The sequence below is a fragment of the Papaver somniferum genome, chromosome 1, assembly GCF_003573695.1.
Source record: "Papaver somniferum cultivar HN1 chromosome 1, ASM357369v1, whole genome shotgun sequence".
NCBI classification, from domain to species: Eukaryota; Viridiplantae; Streptophyta; class Magnoliopsida; order Ranunculales; family Papaveraceae; genus Papaver; species Papaver somniferum.
In genome coordinates this window covers 9,680,787-9,697,477 of record NC_039358.1, presented here as the reverse complement: position 1 = coordinate 9,697,477, position 16,691 = coordinate 9,680,787, and the positions used below count along the sequence as shown (strand labels likewise).

General features: G+C 35.8%; 1 protein-coding gene across 1 annotated transcript; it reads right to left on the bottom strand.

Moving 5' to 3' along the window:
- Positions 1–7,696: 7,696 nt before the first annotated feature.
- LOC113278980 (WPP domain-associated protein-like) lies at positions 7,697–13,718 on the bottom strand. The gene is made up of 6 exons (XM_026527696.1): positions 13,463–13,718; positions 10,416–12,498; positions 9,270–9,396; positions 8,571–8,672; positions 8,335–8,414; positions 7,697–8,059 (listed from the first exon to the last, which is right to left on the bottom strand). Exons 2-5 carry the CDS (start codon positions 12,377–12,379, stop codon positions 8,349–8,351), a joined length of 2,259 nt encoding a protein of 752 aa, XP_026383481.1. The 5' UTR covers positions 12,380–12,498; positions 13,463–13,718; the 3' UTR covers positions 7,697–8,059; positions 8,335–8,348.
- Between the last annotated feature and the right edge of the window lie 2,973 nt (positions 13,719–16,691).

The window sequence follows — 16,691 nt, the reverse complement described above, 5'->3', positions numbered from 1 at the left end:
CGAAATTTAATTAATTTCTTCGGACGTGGATTGCGACCAAAACAAAGGCAACCAAAAACCCGTAAATGAGAATAAGACGGTAATGTGGACAATAGCATTTCATGAGGGGATTTGTGTGATAAGACGGGGGTCGGCATTTTGTTGATTAAATATGCCGCAGTCATTATGCATTCACCCCAAAATTGTAAAGGGACATTAGACTGAAAACGTAATGCACGAGCGACATTAAGAAGATGTCTATGTTTACGTTCGACAATTCCATTTTGTTGAGGTGTGTATACACAACTTGTTTGATGTAAAATACCATTCTGATGAAACCAAGACTGAAGTTCTTTAGATTTGAATTCAGAACCATTATCAGAACGAAAAGTTTGAAGTTGTGGAATAAATGTAGTATGAGTACCAGAAGTTATGGTAGCAATTTTGTGACCATATTGCCGAATCCCAAATTGGAAAAATTTCTGTAAACATACTAGAGTTTCTGATTTGGCAACCATGAGATAAACCCAAGTGCATCGAGTATAATCATCAACCAAAGTGAGAAAATATCTGGCACCCGTAGAGGATGCCACGGAAAATGGTCCCCAAAGATCAGCATGAATTAACTGGAAAGCATAAGAAGAAGAAGAAGAAGTACTTTTATTAAAGGGTAACCTTGTTTGTTTAGCCAAGGGACACACAATACAAGAGTGAATATTCTTGGAGTCAATGAAATTAAAAGTGCGAGATAAGAAACGAAAACAATCCTCACTGGGATGGCCTAAACGGCAATGCCACATATCCATTGGCCTCTTATTTGCAATAAAAGAAAAAACAGAAGGACGAAAGCTAAAATGATATAGGCCGGCAATGCGCCTACTCCATCCAATCTCCTGGTTCGTTTGAAGGTCCTGGAAACACACGAATCATGAGAAAATTTAATACAACAATTGGTTGTTTTTGTTAATTGACTAACCGATATGAGATTGAACTTAAAACTGGGAACATGAAGGACGTTTAGTAATTTGATTTTAGGTGATAAATCAATATTACCAACATGAGTCACAGAGGTAAACGATCCATCTGGCAATTGGACTTCAATTGGTTTGTCAACCAACGCATAAGTATTGAAATATGATAAAGAAGAACATATATGGTGCGTAGCACCACTATCGACAATCCAAGTAGATAGAGAACAAGCCAATATTTTTGGCAAAGAGGGAAAAGACGGCAATATTGAGACAGAATTGCAAATTGGAGTTGTATGCATAAGGGAAAAATCAGCGTTTCACAAATGAGCAGAGGGGCACAAACAGTCGGTACCAGAGGTGCACAAACAGGCGTGAGCAGCAAATAATGAGGGACGGTTGATAGGAGACTTACCAGCGAAGTTGGCTGCTGGAGAAGGGACATCAGCGCTGTGTGGTGGAGCCAGCAGGTTGAGCAGTTGCTGGTACTGTTCGGCAGTGATTGCAGGGGCTGCTGGGAACGTGACAGGCGCAGCTGGGAGCATGGCAGACGCGTTGCAGTGCTGGCCAGGAGAAGCGACAGCAGCTAAGGCGTGATTGGCAGCAACAGCAGCGGCTTTGGAGGGCTCGTTTCCGCCGTTGGTAGGGTAACCATGAAGCTTCCAGCACACCGGACGTGTATGGCCATGCCGATTACAATGATCGCAAAAGGGTCGTGGACGTTTGTTTCCGTCGGATTGGCTGTGGACAGGGCGAAACTGGGACGGATTGCGGTAGCTTCTATTGTCTGTGCGAGCAGCAGACAAAGCCGCAGAGTCAAGAAGAGGAACAACAGCAGAGTTAAGGCCTTGTTGCTCTTCCTCTTGCCTGACGAGATTGTAAAGTTTCGCTGCTGACGGCAATGGTTCGATGACCAGAAGTTGACTGCGCAAGGCAGAGAAGCGCTCCTGAAGACCCTGTAAAAACTCCATAGCACGATCTTGGTTATGGTGTTCAAGGATGGACTTACCAGCATTACAGATGCAAGCATTGGGAGGCCGAAAAGAATCCAATTGATCCCAAAGAGTTTTGAGTTGTGTGTAATATTGAGCAACAGTCTGGTGTTCTTGTTTCAAGGTTGAAATGGACTGTTTGATTGCATATAACTTTGTTGCATTGGATTGAGCAAAACGGCTCTTCAAATCCATCCACATCTCATGAGCAGTTTCGAAAGACATCACACTACGGCCAATTGCGGGTTCACAAGAATTGCAAACCCAACTGCCGACAAGATCATCGCAGCGTTGCCAGTACGGTATATCGGCTGAAATTTCTGGCTTAACAACTGTGCCATCGATGTATCCAAGTTTGGCCTTGGCACTTAAGGCCTTACGAAAACCACGAACCCAAGTGGCATAGTTTTCACTTGTGAGAACGGGTTGATAAAGAATAGTGGTAGGATTGTCTGCTGGATGAACATAATAAGGACTAGAAGGATGAAGGTGAGGATTAGTATCAGAAGAACCTTTGTTATTGTTGCTGGTGTCAACAGAGTGATCAGGAATGTCTCCCATGGATGTTGTCAACTGATGTAGGAAACGTCGTTGATGCCTGACAATAGAGAAGCGTCACTGATGCTTGACTGGTGAAGAGGCGTCGCTGGTGCTGGACTGAGAGAGCAACGACCCTATTGCTTGACGATGAAGGAAATCGTTGTTGTTGCTTTTTTTTTTGTGTTTGTTTGGTTTATAAACTGGTTGGAGCGATTTAGAAGATGGATTGGTTTGCTGTTGACGATGAAAGAAACTTCGATTTGCAAGGATATTTAGGCGAAGAAGAGGACCTAAAGAGAAACCTAGCACGAAGATACCATGAAGAAATCAAAGTTTGGATACAGTGTTTATGGTTTTTCAACAGTGAATATTTTGTTTATTCTCATTGATATATATAGTGAAGTTTACAAAAAAATAGGTTACAACAAATAGAGATATTCTAGGAAAGAACTATATTTACGTAAGACTAAGTTTAGGAAAGACCTAGTAAATTGGGAAACCTAGTAGACTAAGGAAATATAAGTAACAAGAATATATTTTCTCCAACAGTTCCACCGTGGCAACGGCCATTTCGTTTATATTTACACCCACAAACTATTTGTGTAACTTAATAATCGACTGTCCTCTCTTCTTATTAGTTTAAAGTAGGAAATACAAATTGGTCATACAAATAATATATTAGAGAGAGTCTAGTCCAATTGACCTAGTCAACTGTCTGTTTGGTCCTATTTGGTAATATAAATTATATTTTGGTCCTAGGGTGATGTCATGGATGATGTAATTGTCATCTTGTAGTGGCAGAAATACCCTTTTAGATTAGGACCATATATATAGTCAAAAAGTAAGAGAGAAGAAATCATTCTCAGATTTACTTTCTCTCTCATATATTTTCAAATCTAGAATTTCTCTCTCTTTTTTTCTTTTTTTATTTTCTTCCTGCTAGTGATGAAGAAGATGAAGATGATGATGAATGATTCTCTCTTCTCTCTATTTTTCTCTGCTAGTGATGAAGAAGATGAACGATGATGATGATGATGATGATGATGATGATGAATACGATGAAGTTTTGCCTTTTTTTTTGATGTTTGCTTCTGTTTTGATGATGAAGAGGGTGAGGTTGAAGATTTTGCTGCTATTTATGATGATGATGAACCTTTATCATCTTCACATGCTTGGGTAAGTTTCGGATCTACAAAAGAAGATGAAGATGACGGAGTTCATTTCTGGAATGAACTCTGGTTTGTGATGAAGATTTTGATGTTTTTTCGTCTGTTGTTGCTGTTGATGATGGAGAAGATGAAGATGATGAAGATGAGTTGCTGCTGCTGATGAAGAAGATGAAGATGACGGAGTTCATTTCAGGAATGAACTATGGTTTGTGATGAAGATTTTGATGTTTTTTCTTGATGTAACAAACTCATCTTCTACTACTGTTGTTGTTGTCAAAGATAAATCTGCTGTTGTTGAAGATTTAATTAGGTTTTTGTTTTTCTTGATGTTTATTGCGATTGGTGATGATGATGAAAATGAAGACGAACTCAAGATGGATCTGTTGTTGTTGAAGATTTAATTAGGTTTTTTGGGTTTCTTGATGTTGCTGCGATTGGAGATGATGATGAAGATGAACTCGTCAAACCCTAGAAATCTGCAGCTGCTGTTGAAGATGAAGATTAATGCGTTTTGTTGTTGCTGCTGCTTAAGATGAACTTTATTCCTGGAATGAACTTCATTACTGAAATGAACTTCATTTTTGGAATGAACTCTGGTTTATATAGGTTTATGTAGGTTTTTGTTGATGAACATAATCGTTTATATAGGTTTTTATCAGGAGTTCATTCCAGAAATGAACTCTGGTTTATATAGGTTTTTATCAGGAGTTCAATCCAGAAATGAACTCTGGTTTATATATGTTTATGTAGGTTTTTGTTCTTAATAATGAATTTTTTGTAGAATTTTAATGAAATAATGAAGTTCGTTCATATGTGATTTAATTTGGTTTTCATTTGTAAGAATGAACTTTGATGGTTCATCACACAAAACGAACTGCTACAAGAAAATAAGTAAAAATTAACACGGAAGAGTATTTTTGTCTGTTTTATATTTTTAAATAATTATGGATCAAACAGTAAAGGCGTTTTCCAAAAGGACCAAACAGACATGGGCCCATCTAAAAAAGGACCAAACGATATTTTTCCCTAGTTTAAATTGGCCTTATGTGAAGCAACAACCCAGATAAAGACACCTAATTGGTACAAATATTCTAACATGGTGGATATGCACTTTCGACTAGATATTATGTTACAAACTTATTACACTTTACGACTGGCTGTTGTTTTACAGGCTTATCAACTTGGAATATGTGGTTATGGGATCATCTCATTAATGTGATTGATAAAACGAGAAACCACAACCTAAATTTTTTTTTGTTCATACTAACAATAATCAAATAAAAGGATAGTTTAAGAAATATGCCTTTTATAGTGTGATCAGTGGTGCATTTTATTCATCTTTATCGGTCGATAAAGTCCAAAATCGCACGACAAAAATGAAGAAAATGCACGACACTAAACTAATGCTATTACATTTCAATCCATATAGATATATACTCAATTTAATTCATAGTTTTACAAGAACATCAGAAGGTTAGATATTACGAAGCATATACACTAAATAATGAATAAGCTGAACCTAGTATTTTATGAAGGTTCGCCAATTTCGATACTTAATGTATAAGCATAACCTCAAAATGTGTATGAACTCATTTTTTTTCATAAACAAGTCAATAGTTGTTGGGCTGAAAGAATATTCAAGATATAAGACGACCACACAGAGGTATAAGGTTCGGCTCTTACAATATTCACTGCATAAGCGGAACCATTAACAGTTTTTCTCTACAACTCATAGGAGAAGGTTTGGCTTATTATGAAAACTTAAAATAAGCCGGACTGTTAACTATCGATTTGGGAAGTCATAAAACAAAAGTTTGGCCAATAACTTTAAACATTTCAGTAAGCTGAACTGTTCATCGTATATAACGAACCGGGGTGAAAAAAATCAACTTTTTTTTGATGATTTCAACCTACAAAAATAAAATTAAACATATGACAGAAGTAAAATCATTCTCATTATCAGTAGCATTGGGTTTTCCATCGCTGTATTCATCGTTTGGATTTGGCTCGTAAAAATCATCATTCTGAGTTTGAGTTTGAGTAAAATCATTCTCATAATCTACAAAATTAGGTGTTTATTGATCATTGTTATAGTTGATGTGTATTTTCCGAGCTTTTTTAAATGAAGATTCTCCATCCTCATCCATTGAGACTAGATGAATCAAAATATAAGTTTTTTCCTCACTTTTACTTCTCCTTTTGCAAAAAAAAAAACCTAACCTTTTCTCTTTCTTCCCCCAAATTTATCAACACAGTTTTATAACTTAATTATCCTAATTCCTAGTCATTAACGTCAATCACTAACCAAAATCGTTAACAACTAGTCATTATTATTAACATTAATATTGAAATGTAGATTTACCATTACAAAAAAAAAATATTTGGACAAAGGACTTTTAGATTTACTATCTAATGACCATGTTTTGTCATATGCCTCAAAATTCTTTAGGATGCCCTAAAACAAGGGTTTTTTCTTTCTAGGGGTGAGCATGGGCCGATATGGACCGGTTTTCATCCCATCCCATCGCATCCAATCCAATACACTATGGATTTCAAATTTAGCATCTGCATCCAATCCAACATCCAACGGATTCGCGTCCAATGGATGCACGGATGGATGGGTTGAATACGGATAATCCAATGGATTTATTTTAGTTAAAATTTATAATTAAAAAATAAAGCCAACATAACTAACTTCTTATAGAACCTACATGTTATATATATGTATACAAATATATAAGTGCCATGGACAACACCCCAAACAACCACGTTGAAAACTCCCAATTTATCTGTAATATTTTCTAAAACTATATAAATCCCTTAATTTAGTGGATATGGATGCCCAACGGGTTTTCAAGGTTACATCCGGACCCAATCCATCATCCGTTGGATATCGAAAATTCCATCTGCATCCAACCCATTAGCGAACAGTCCGGACATCCATCTGCAAAAATACGGTTGATCCCGGTTAAATCCACGGATTACGGGCCAAATGCTCACCCCTATTTCTTTCAGAGATAAAGAATTGTTTGCCTCCCACTGACTAAGCCCAACAACAGCCAATGACTAAGCCCAGTAACTAAAACAAACCGAAACAGCAAAACTAAGGGAAAACAACATAGAGTTGCAGCCTTGCAGGCAAAGAACAGAACTGCGGTTGAGATCAATCAAAATTACTGATCTAAACAGATTGTGTAACAGCATAGTAATAAGTTTAAGTGAAATGTAAATGATATAGACTAGGGAAGGAATGTGCTCTTGATGGGTAAATTTCAAGAGGACTTGACAACAGCTGCACACTAAGAAATTCTAACAAAATTAAGAAAGAGTTGCTATTACTGCTAATAAGGACACTGGTAGCGAAAGGAAAAAGAGGATGAAAATAACAAGATTAACGGAATAGCTTACCGACCCAATAACCACATTAAGGAAACCATTAAAATCTGTGTAGTATCTGTCATAAGAGATGGCGAGAGAGAATAAATTTGCTCATCCCCAGCAACTGCTTTTAGGATGAAGAAACACTTTTAGTGTCTGGTCATTAGTCTCATCATTCACATTTCTGGCACATCAGTTGAAGGCTTGAAGCCTCTTATTCTTTTCGGAAGATGATTATCTGATCACAAGTGTGTTTCTAACATGTATTCTATTAAATTGGAAGGTCAATCATTTACCCTTCTTTTGTCAGTTTCATCCGGAAGGAGATCTTGGTTTAGGGGGTGGTCAGATACTCAACAGATGGACATCTTATCCCATTTTTCTCACTCTTGTGCACTGCACAGTACCAGGGATAGGATCTTCGGCCGATCCCCCACGAGTCATCTTCTCGCCACCTAAGATCATCCTCTCAGAAAATTAACATTATTCAAAATGTCATCTGCAAACACCACCGAAGATTTTTGAAAATTTTCTTTCTTCTGCTGATATCGAAATTTCAACTAAACATGTCAGGTGGAATTATCAGAACCACTAGTACTATACTTAGAAGATAAAATCAACACCAAAAATATACAATTATGAAAACACAACACTCACAGGGCATCAAAAAGAGCACGAGAAGAAAACTCATCCGAAACTGTTTATATCACAAAAAACACTAAACGTAACTGCTTTATATCACAAATAATGAAATTGTGAGCAATTGGAATGAAAGAAATGCCAAAAGATTTCCCACATATAGGTAAGACTAACCTCTACAAATATACATCCGGCGAAAACAAAACTATAACCTAACTTGAGATAAAATATACTCTGTGAAGGACACACTAATTCAGCAGGTGCGCAAAATTTCCCAAAATGAAAAGAGGAGAAGCATGCACCAGACACTGATCCTGATTGTCCTCTCCGCAGAATCGGCTTCATTGGTTCTAAACCCACATTCCCTTCCTTCTTCAGACAAAAGTAGGTATCACTGGAAAAAGGGAAAAAAAAACAGTTCTTATTAGATGCTTGTACATTTTAAGGGGTTGGCACAGTTTTTTATTACTGATTCCCAAACAGTTTCTTTTTGACTAGGATCCCCAAATACTTTCAGGATGTAAAAGATATAGTAAAATCAGGATACCAAACTGCTTCTAGTATGAAGTTTAAAAATTCTTGTGTTACAAACTCTCCCTCCATTATATTAAATATAAGTTCTATTTAATCTTATGGCTTTATTTGATTGGTAAGAGAAGGATTAATTACCTTGCAGTAATAGCCTAATAGACAGGTTTGGAATTATCTCCGCTTAACTCTCTTTTCACCAGTTTCAGAATCTCCATAATCTGCGGAAACAAATGAGCTAGGTGTATAAGAGCATTATTTTTAAATTGGTGAGCCAATTTTTATCCCAGTAAATCTTGACCTAAAGGAATCAAAGTGGCATGTTTATGACCAATTTAGGGTTAAATAATTAAACACACCAGCAAACAGAGACTTACACCAGGATAATGCTGCAGTACTGGAGAGTAATGATCAAGTGCAATGTATATTTTTTCCAGAACGCCTAAAAGGGCATCCACCTCGTCTCCTAAAAGATCAACCTGTGTTCAAAACAAAGATTTCCTAAAAAAATGTTGAAAGATTTCAAAACATGTAATGACGTAAAGACAAAAACTATCTAATTCACAGATGATAATGTATATGTAGACTAGGTTAGTTGATCTTAAATCTTGGTTGTAAGATACTGACATAATCATGAACGAAGACACTTAATGGCCAATTCAGGGTGCTATCTAATTTATTTATATTTCCAATGTAGTTCAGTGAGATGTATATAGCCAGCCAGATTTCAGCAGAACTTTATCACAAGACTGTCCTTCATATCCAGATAAAGATAATGCTTAAAACTCTCAAGTTAGAGAATGCCCATCATTTAACTGGGTCTATATGATATGAAATTTATCAATTGAAGTACATTCCAAGCATATACAGATAGGAAGATGATAAAACATGTTATGTAAATGCAAATGAATATGAATGAAATGATATACAAGTATACAACAATGTATAGACAAATAGACGAGTTCTACTCGTCGTATATGTCGCCTGGTGAATAAGCTTGAAATACCAAAAGGACAACCATCCATAACTGTCAAGTAACAACAGATAAAGTAAAACCAACTTAATAGTTCACATACCTCTTCTTCTGCCTTGCGAAGATCAGACTTTTTTCGCTCAAGTTTCTGCTTGTATATCAACTCCAATCCCTTGAACGACTTAGATTTGTGAAAAAGTGGTCGACAATGAAGATGAAGGTTTTCCAACCTGAAACAAAAGCCAACATCATGTATTACATACTGTCGCAGTCAAGAAATACCCTCCAGCTATCTATTCAAAAAACATAAAAACGGCAAATTACATGGTTGCATTGTTAGATTGGTACGCCACATTTATCAACTTGAATACATAACAGAGGAAAGCCTTGCTTAATTAAATAAGAAATAGCAAACAAAGACACAAAAAACTTTAACATACAAAAATCATCATATTGACACACATAAGGTTGTCTAGGCAAATGGTGAGCCTGAATTAACAGGCTGAAAGAAGTACAGTAATTAGACCCCCTCATGTACAACTTACACTTGTAAACACGAAAGGTGAATCTGAACTCCATCTAGATTGTAGCTACTTGCTCAGCATATAGAGTGTATTCACAACTCCAAACAAGTCAAATAGACGGTCAAAACCAACAGTTTAACAGTTCATCTGATTTTATGCCAATAAAAATAGTAGAATCATTAGATAATTCAACTGTATTTGGTTTACGAGAGTAGCTGTGGGGTTTAATAAAAGGGTGATGCGACGAATTGGCCGAAATAAATATATAATGTCCAGAACAATTGGTATCTAGCAAATAGTTCTATACTACTAATTTAACAATTGGTATTCAACAAATAGTTCTGTAAGTGTATTATTTACCTTAAACAGACATTCCCTAGAACAACTCTACAGAAAATTAGGTACTAACTGAGAACATCTCTAATGTACTAGTCTTTGACTAAAAAACCTTAAGACAAGAAAACATTTTCAAGCACAACAAAATATTTTCTAGAATAACTATAAGCGAACATACGAGTAGCCTACTAATACTCATGTTCAAGACAAAATAATGCTAGAATCAGCCGACCATGATCAGAACATATTACACAGTTTATAGATCTTGTCACGAGTGTTTAATTTATCAAATCATGCATAGATAAAAATGTTATATGGACAAGGAAAAAGTTTCGTATAGAAAAACGGTGATAAGAATATAAACCTTATAAGCAAAAACTAGGGAGTACCTTAGATTGTTCTTTTCAACTTTGTCTGATGCTCTTTGTTCAAAATCAGAAAGTGCTTTTGAAAATCTTTGAACAGTCATTAAGACGGACTCTGTTTGCTTCTTCTGCTCAGTTTCTCTTTCCTCAAGGGAAGAGATAACATTTTGCTTCTGTTTAACATTCTCACGAAGCTGTCTCCTTTCTTCATTTGCATCTTTTAAATCATTTACTGCCAAAGTGAGTTTTTGATCAAGACTGCTCACCTGTTTCTCATACAAATGTATTTGATGTGAAGTTTCTTCCAGTTGATTCTTCATCTGATCTGACATCTTATTACTCTCTGAAATCAGCATGTCGCCCCTACTTACTCTGTCTCTTAGTGTATTAAGTTCTTGACAGATTTGTTCAAATTGCTCCTTCTCCTTCATCATTCTCGACTTTGCTTCCAAAGCCATCTTTTCCTTCTCTTCCACCGAAGCTGAAAGCAAAACCAACTCTTGCTTCAACTGCTCATTTTCTTTGCTCTGTATGGACAATGCCTTGTCACTTTCTAATAACAATGTTTCAAGTGATGCCCTATTTTCATTTTCTGCCTCGTGCTCCATTTTTAAGAGATCGACAGTAAGTTGTGCATCCTTAATGGCTTCCCTGAAAATAATTGCACATATCTCTTGCATGATAATGGACTCCATATCTGAATCTTCAACTCCATATTCAATAGTACCCTTGGGATCCTTCGCTGCTTCCATGAGAACAATTTCACTTAAATCTTGCATGGCAATAGACTCCATAAGCAAATCCTCGGCATGTTTTATTCTGCAGTTCAAGTCCTGAATGACGCACTTATGAATCTCTTCTCTCACCGAGAACTCGATTCTGGTATCTTCTATTTCAGATTTAAGTTTCCTTATCTGATTTAACAAATTTGCCTCAGCCAAAGAATGGTTAGACATCTTGTTTACAAGATCAGATACCTGGGAAGAGAGGTCCTTAGCCTCCTTTTTCTTATTAGAAAGCAAGTCCTTGAGCTGGCAGTTCTCAGAAAGAAGGGTTTTAAGCTTGTTATTCAACTCATCTACATATTCAGTACTATCACATGCCACAGGTAACCTCTTACTCTCCACAAGTATACTGTCCAACTTAGATATGACTTCTGGAATTTTTTTTCTCAAGGAGTCGAACTCCTTCTCCCTCCTCAGTGGTGAAGAAGGATCGCAACTGTTGAGGATTTCTCGTCTCAACGTGTAGTATTTTTCAGTTATCTCTTGGATGATCGTTTCATCATTTCTTTTCGTATTGGCCATTTCAGTTTTGCAAAATTTTATCAACTCCTCTTTTGGCATGTTCTTTAGCAGGACAGGATCCATTATTTCAAGTCTGCTCCTATTAGCCTCCTCATGTTTACCATTTCGTTCAGTAATAGAACTCGGAGTCCCTAAATTCTGAACCTTCTTATAAAGACGATCTTTCTTTTTAGATTCTTCACCACCCTCAAGTAAACCATGAGAAAATAAGGACCCTGATTCGTAACTGGACAGTGACCTAGAAATGACATCGAGTTCTTCGCGCAAACTCAAAAGCTCATTTGTCTTCATCAATTGTTTATTACCAGGGTTTCTGTGAATTAAGGATCTTTCTTCCTGCAGCTTTGTTTCAAACTGGTTTTGGAGGTTCTTTAACGTATTCTGGATTACAAGAGTTTCAAACTCTTCTCGAAATTCCTGCTCTTGTTTCCACTCACAAAGTGTTTGCTTAGCTTCTTCATTAACAGCATTCACTATGCCCTTGGTAACCGAATCATTCACCATCCTTGATACGGTCAAACGATCATCAATATCTTCTAAGTAAGAATCTAAACCTTCAAGAAGATCATCACCGGGATTCTCACTTGCCTTAGAAATGTCAAATTGCATTGACTCATCATTAAATGATTCAACTATAACATCAGAAATCATTGTATCTTCAAAAACTCCTGAATTCTCCATAGGATTTGCACAAAATATTCTGAAATAAACTCAGTGAGACAAAACTAGCTTAGTTGTGGCGAAGCATCCGGAAGAAGAATCAAGTAAGCTTGAGCTTGTCTGTAATTCAACACCAAAACCTGCAATACATTGGCAAAAGTATGAGATACACGTGGTTATATAAAAATAATCAACACCAAAGGCAAAGAAAATCTAACTCTTGATTAAGACATCCTAAGTTAAACTCAGAGCATTGTATTAAGGCTGAACCAACTATCAATAAGCAAATTTAAATTATAAGTATAAGTTGATTCCAATATGGAAAAAAAAATACATACTCCAGTTCACACATCAACAAATAAATAAACTAGGACATTGAGTTTTCAAAAGGTAATAAAACTCAACAGAAACGGTGGGCGGGTGCAAAGAAAAGGGATCAAACAGACAACTTTATTGAGAAGAGAACAATACGAGCCAAAAACCTTGGTTTGATCAAAGACACCATTTTACAGATAAGAAGCCGATTCGAACCAAAATCCATGGAGTCACTGACTTCAATTAAGGAATCTCATGTCGAAAACAACTGGTGATATATTACTTTTGGGTCATCCATTCATTCTATAGTTCTAATTGTATTTTCATAACGGACACCCTTTATTAGCAGAAGGGGATATTAACTACTACTACACTGAGCTAATCAGAGTCATTAGAACAGTAATCTAAAGCCAAATTGAACCAAAAACTATGGTGTCATGAATCTAAAAAAGTTATGAATCTTATGTCTACAAAACCATGAATCTAAAAAACTTGCAGATAGGTCCTCTTCCTATCTAACCAAGAACATCCTCATTTGGATTCAAAACCATGAAATAAAACCAAATTTAAGCACACTAAATTAGTCTTCATCATCTCTAAACTATCCAAAGTTCCAATCAAATTCAAATCAATCAACACCGAACAAAGCAAAGAAGAAGAAAAACAAAATAAAAAATCTATAATAAGGCTCAAAAAAATGTTAATTTCAATTTGTAAAAACAAAACAAGCTTCAATTCATCATATTACAAAAAAAATTGAATTAAGCTCAAAAACATTTTTTAGCTTACTTGTGAATAGAATAGAAAGGGGCTCCTCCCAGTAGTATCAGTCACTGGGTGTTTGAAGAAACAAGTATTGTCAACTGAGTTGTTGTAGTACTGCTGAAAAAGGCACTTACACACCAAATCTTTCTCTTGGTTTTTTAGGGTTCAGAGATAAAAGAGAGAGAGGACAGGGTTTTGATAGAGGTGAGCGGCGGGAGAGAGAGTAATTGACAGTCAGCCCTGTGAACCACGAGATATTACATGAAATGCCACTGAACAACACATTTTCGTCTGGGGACAAACTTTATATTTCAAGTGAGCTGTGTGTTTGTTTGTTTGGCCCCATTTGATCGAGTCAAAAGTCATCAAGTTTTCTTTTGGTAGGTCAAAGGCCATCTACACAAGCTAAGCTATTTTTTTTTCTTATTTTCTAAAAAAAGCAAATTTGATTTCACTAGTCGAAGCCTTGTCGGATATCTTGTTTGGACACCAGAAACAGGAATTAGAATTAGAAATGATAATTTGTTCCCGAAAGTCATTTAGTGTATTTTTGATTGAACAATTTCTTCTTTTTTCTATCTGTGGAAATTTTGTTAGAACAGCTCGTGAAATGATTGATTAAACTAGCAATTTCTACGAGTGATTTGGATTTATTTTTATTTTTTTTGGATAAGTATTATGCTGAACAAAAGAAAGAGTTGAACTCAAATATGAACGCCATGATTTTCACCATAATGCATGCAAATTGACGACCATCTCTCTTTGATTGATTATAAGGAACGGTCAAAGAAAGGAATGTGGTCTTATATTGCTTTGCATGATATTAGTCAACGACTTGTATTAGCAAAGCCAAAATTTAAAGAATTAAAAAGAGATTATTATTATATTACTGATATTAGTATTTGGAAAGCACAATAGACAAAGATTATATTTTAAAGTAATCAAAACGTTACCTGCAACCGCACTCAAATTAGTAATAAATTCGTTAGTACGAGCGGATAGATGCTAAATCACTTTTTAATTACGATAGAATCCAATTATAGCCGTTGTTAGTTGGACTTATCTAAACATTTTATTGAATCCCACAAAAACTAGTACTACATGACATGAGAAGATGCCAAGATTTTTTATTTTTTATCTTTTTTGAAGTAAGAAGATGCCCCGGTGGGACTTGGGTTGGTTGGGCGGGTTTGAAGGCTTGCCTGAGATAGACCCGAATTAGGAATCCTTTGTTCAGATTTTCCATCGAACCCGTGGAACTCATGGAGATACTGCCCAAATTCGCTCAAATTATGTTCATCGGGTTCCACGGTTTTCTCGGATTGGCCCAAGTTTCTCTGGACATGCGATTTTGTTAATATGATAAAACAAATTTTAGTAATAATAAGATTTAATTGCTCCATATATCTCCAATTTCCAAATAACTGAAGTTTATTTATACTTAAAATATAATATTTTCATATTAAATGATTAATGAGATAGATATAATTTATATTTTCATTATTAGATTTGAAGATAATATTTAAAATTACTCTAAATAAATAATAATACCAATTATAAAAATATTTTTATATAACTATATCATGATTTTTCGGGTTGGGCGGGTTGCTTGGGTTAGAATTATTTGTGCCCATGTTTACCCAAATTTAACTCGGGTTTATAAAATTTATGCTCGAACTTGTCCAAAATTTTAAACAGGGATTAATTGGGGGGCCCGAAAACTAATTAGGGGCCATATATTCCTATCCCCACACATGGGAAGAGGATAAGGGGTGTCTAAATACAATGAAAAGACTAGATTACCCCAACCCTTAGGATTGTGACACATGTCAACCTATTAATTTTTATTTTTTTTATTTTTTTTATTTTTTTTTACCGAGATTTGTATGAAAAATCTCATATTGTTTCAATGACGACTCTAAACAGTCGTTAATGCATATAAAAGGGTCATTATCTTCTCCGAAGAGTCATTAATTGCGGAAAAATACATCAAAGAATCGTCATGGTCTTATTCAATACTGTTACGACCCTTTAATATATTTCCGCCATTAATAACTCTCCGAAGATAATAACGGCCCTCTTATATGCCTTAACGATTGTTTAGAGTCGCCATTGTTTCAATAACGACTCTTGAGGGTCGTTTTTCAATCATTAACGACTCTTGAGGGTCGTCAATGAAACAATGACGACTCTAAAAGGTCGTTTTTGAAATAGTAACGACTCTTTAGGGTCGTCAATGAAACACTTCACCTCCATGACGATTTTTCATACAAATCTCGGCAAAAAAAAAGAAGAAAAATTGCAAACAAAAATTTGAAAAAAAAAAGGTCAAAATCAAATTAAATAAGATTAACAACTAATCAACTCAATTAACACTAATAATTTGGGGTAGTTTAGCCATTTAAAAAAAATGGGATAAGGGATAACCCCCAATTACTATTTCATGATCTTTTTTTGTCATGTAGTTAGGGGCCCCTAATTATTTTCCAAGACCCCCAATTCAGTGGTGATTTTAAAATGCATTGCCCATATCCGCCCAACGTTCGGGTTGGGCCAAGTCCCACCCCTAGCCCAGATGGTAGTAGGTAAGAGACAACGATTGGATTGGATGAATCCACCTTCTTTCGTTACTTGTCAAAATGATTTTATAGACCCAAGAGAAAGACGCATGGTTTACAAAGTTTACACACACTTGCAATAAAAAACACACCTGCAAAAGCTGCAAAAAGATTTACGGCTGCAATAGCTAACACCAGTGATGGCCATGGGAAAAAGCGAAGAAGAAAAGATAAAGCAGCATACCTGTGAACACAAAGATCTGGTGTCATCTGAGTATTCACAAATAATACGCGCAGACTCATGACAATACAGTAAATAAGCTGCGCCTGAGGGGAATGGAAGGTTATGTCGAATCCTTAACTCAGAGTTCTAATATTATTCCTCGTCTCATCAACTACAATCATTGTTCTTGGCTCATACAATAAGATAAATAGTGGATGAAATATAAAATGTACGAACATGATATACCATAAGTATCGAATTGAACATATAAAGTGTAAATGCATGAATATAGATGAAACGATTAACTTATATGATTCATCACTCAGATCTCTGTCTACGGGTTTGGGTTTTTCATTATATGTATGAAGGTTACAGAAATAGTCGAATGACTTTGAGACCAATATAAGCCTGCGTAGTAGGAGGAACTTTACTTACACTTTCTCTATCTCTTTGTCTCTCTCCTATTCTCCTC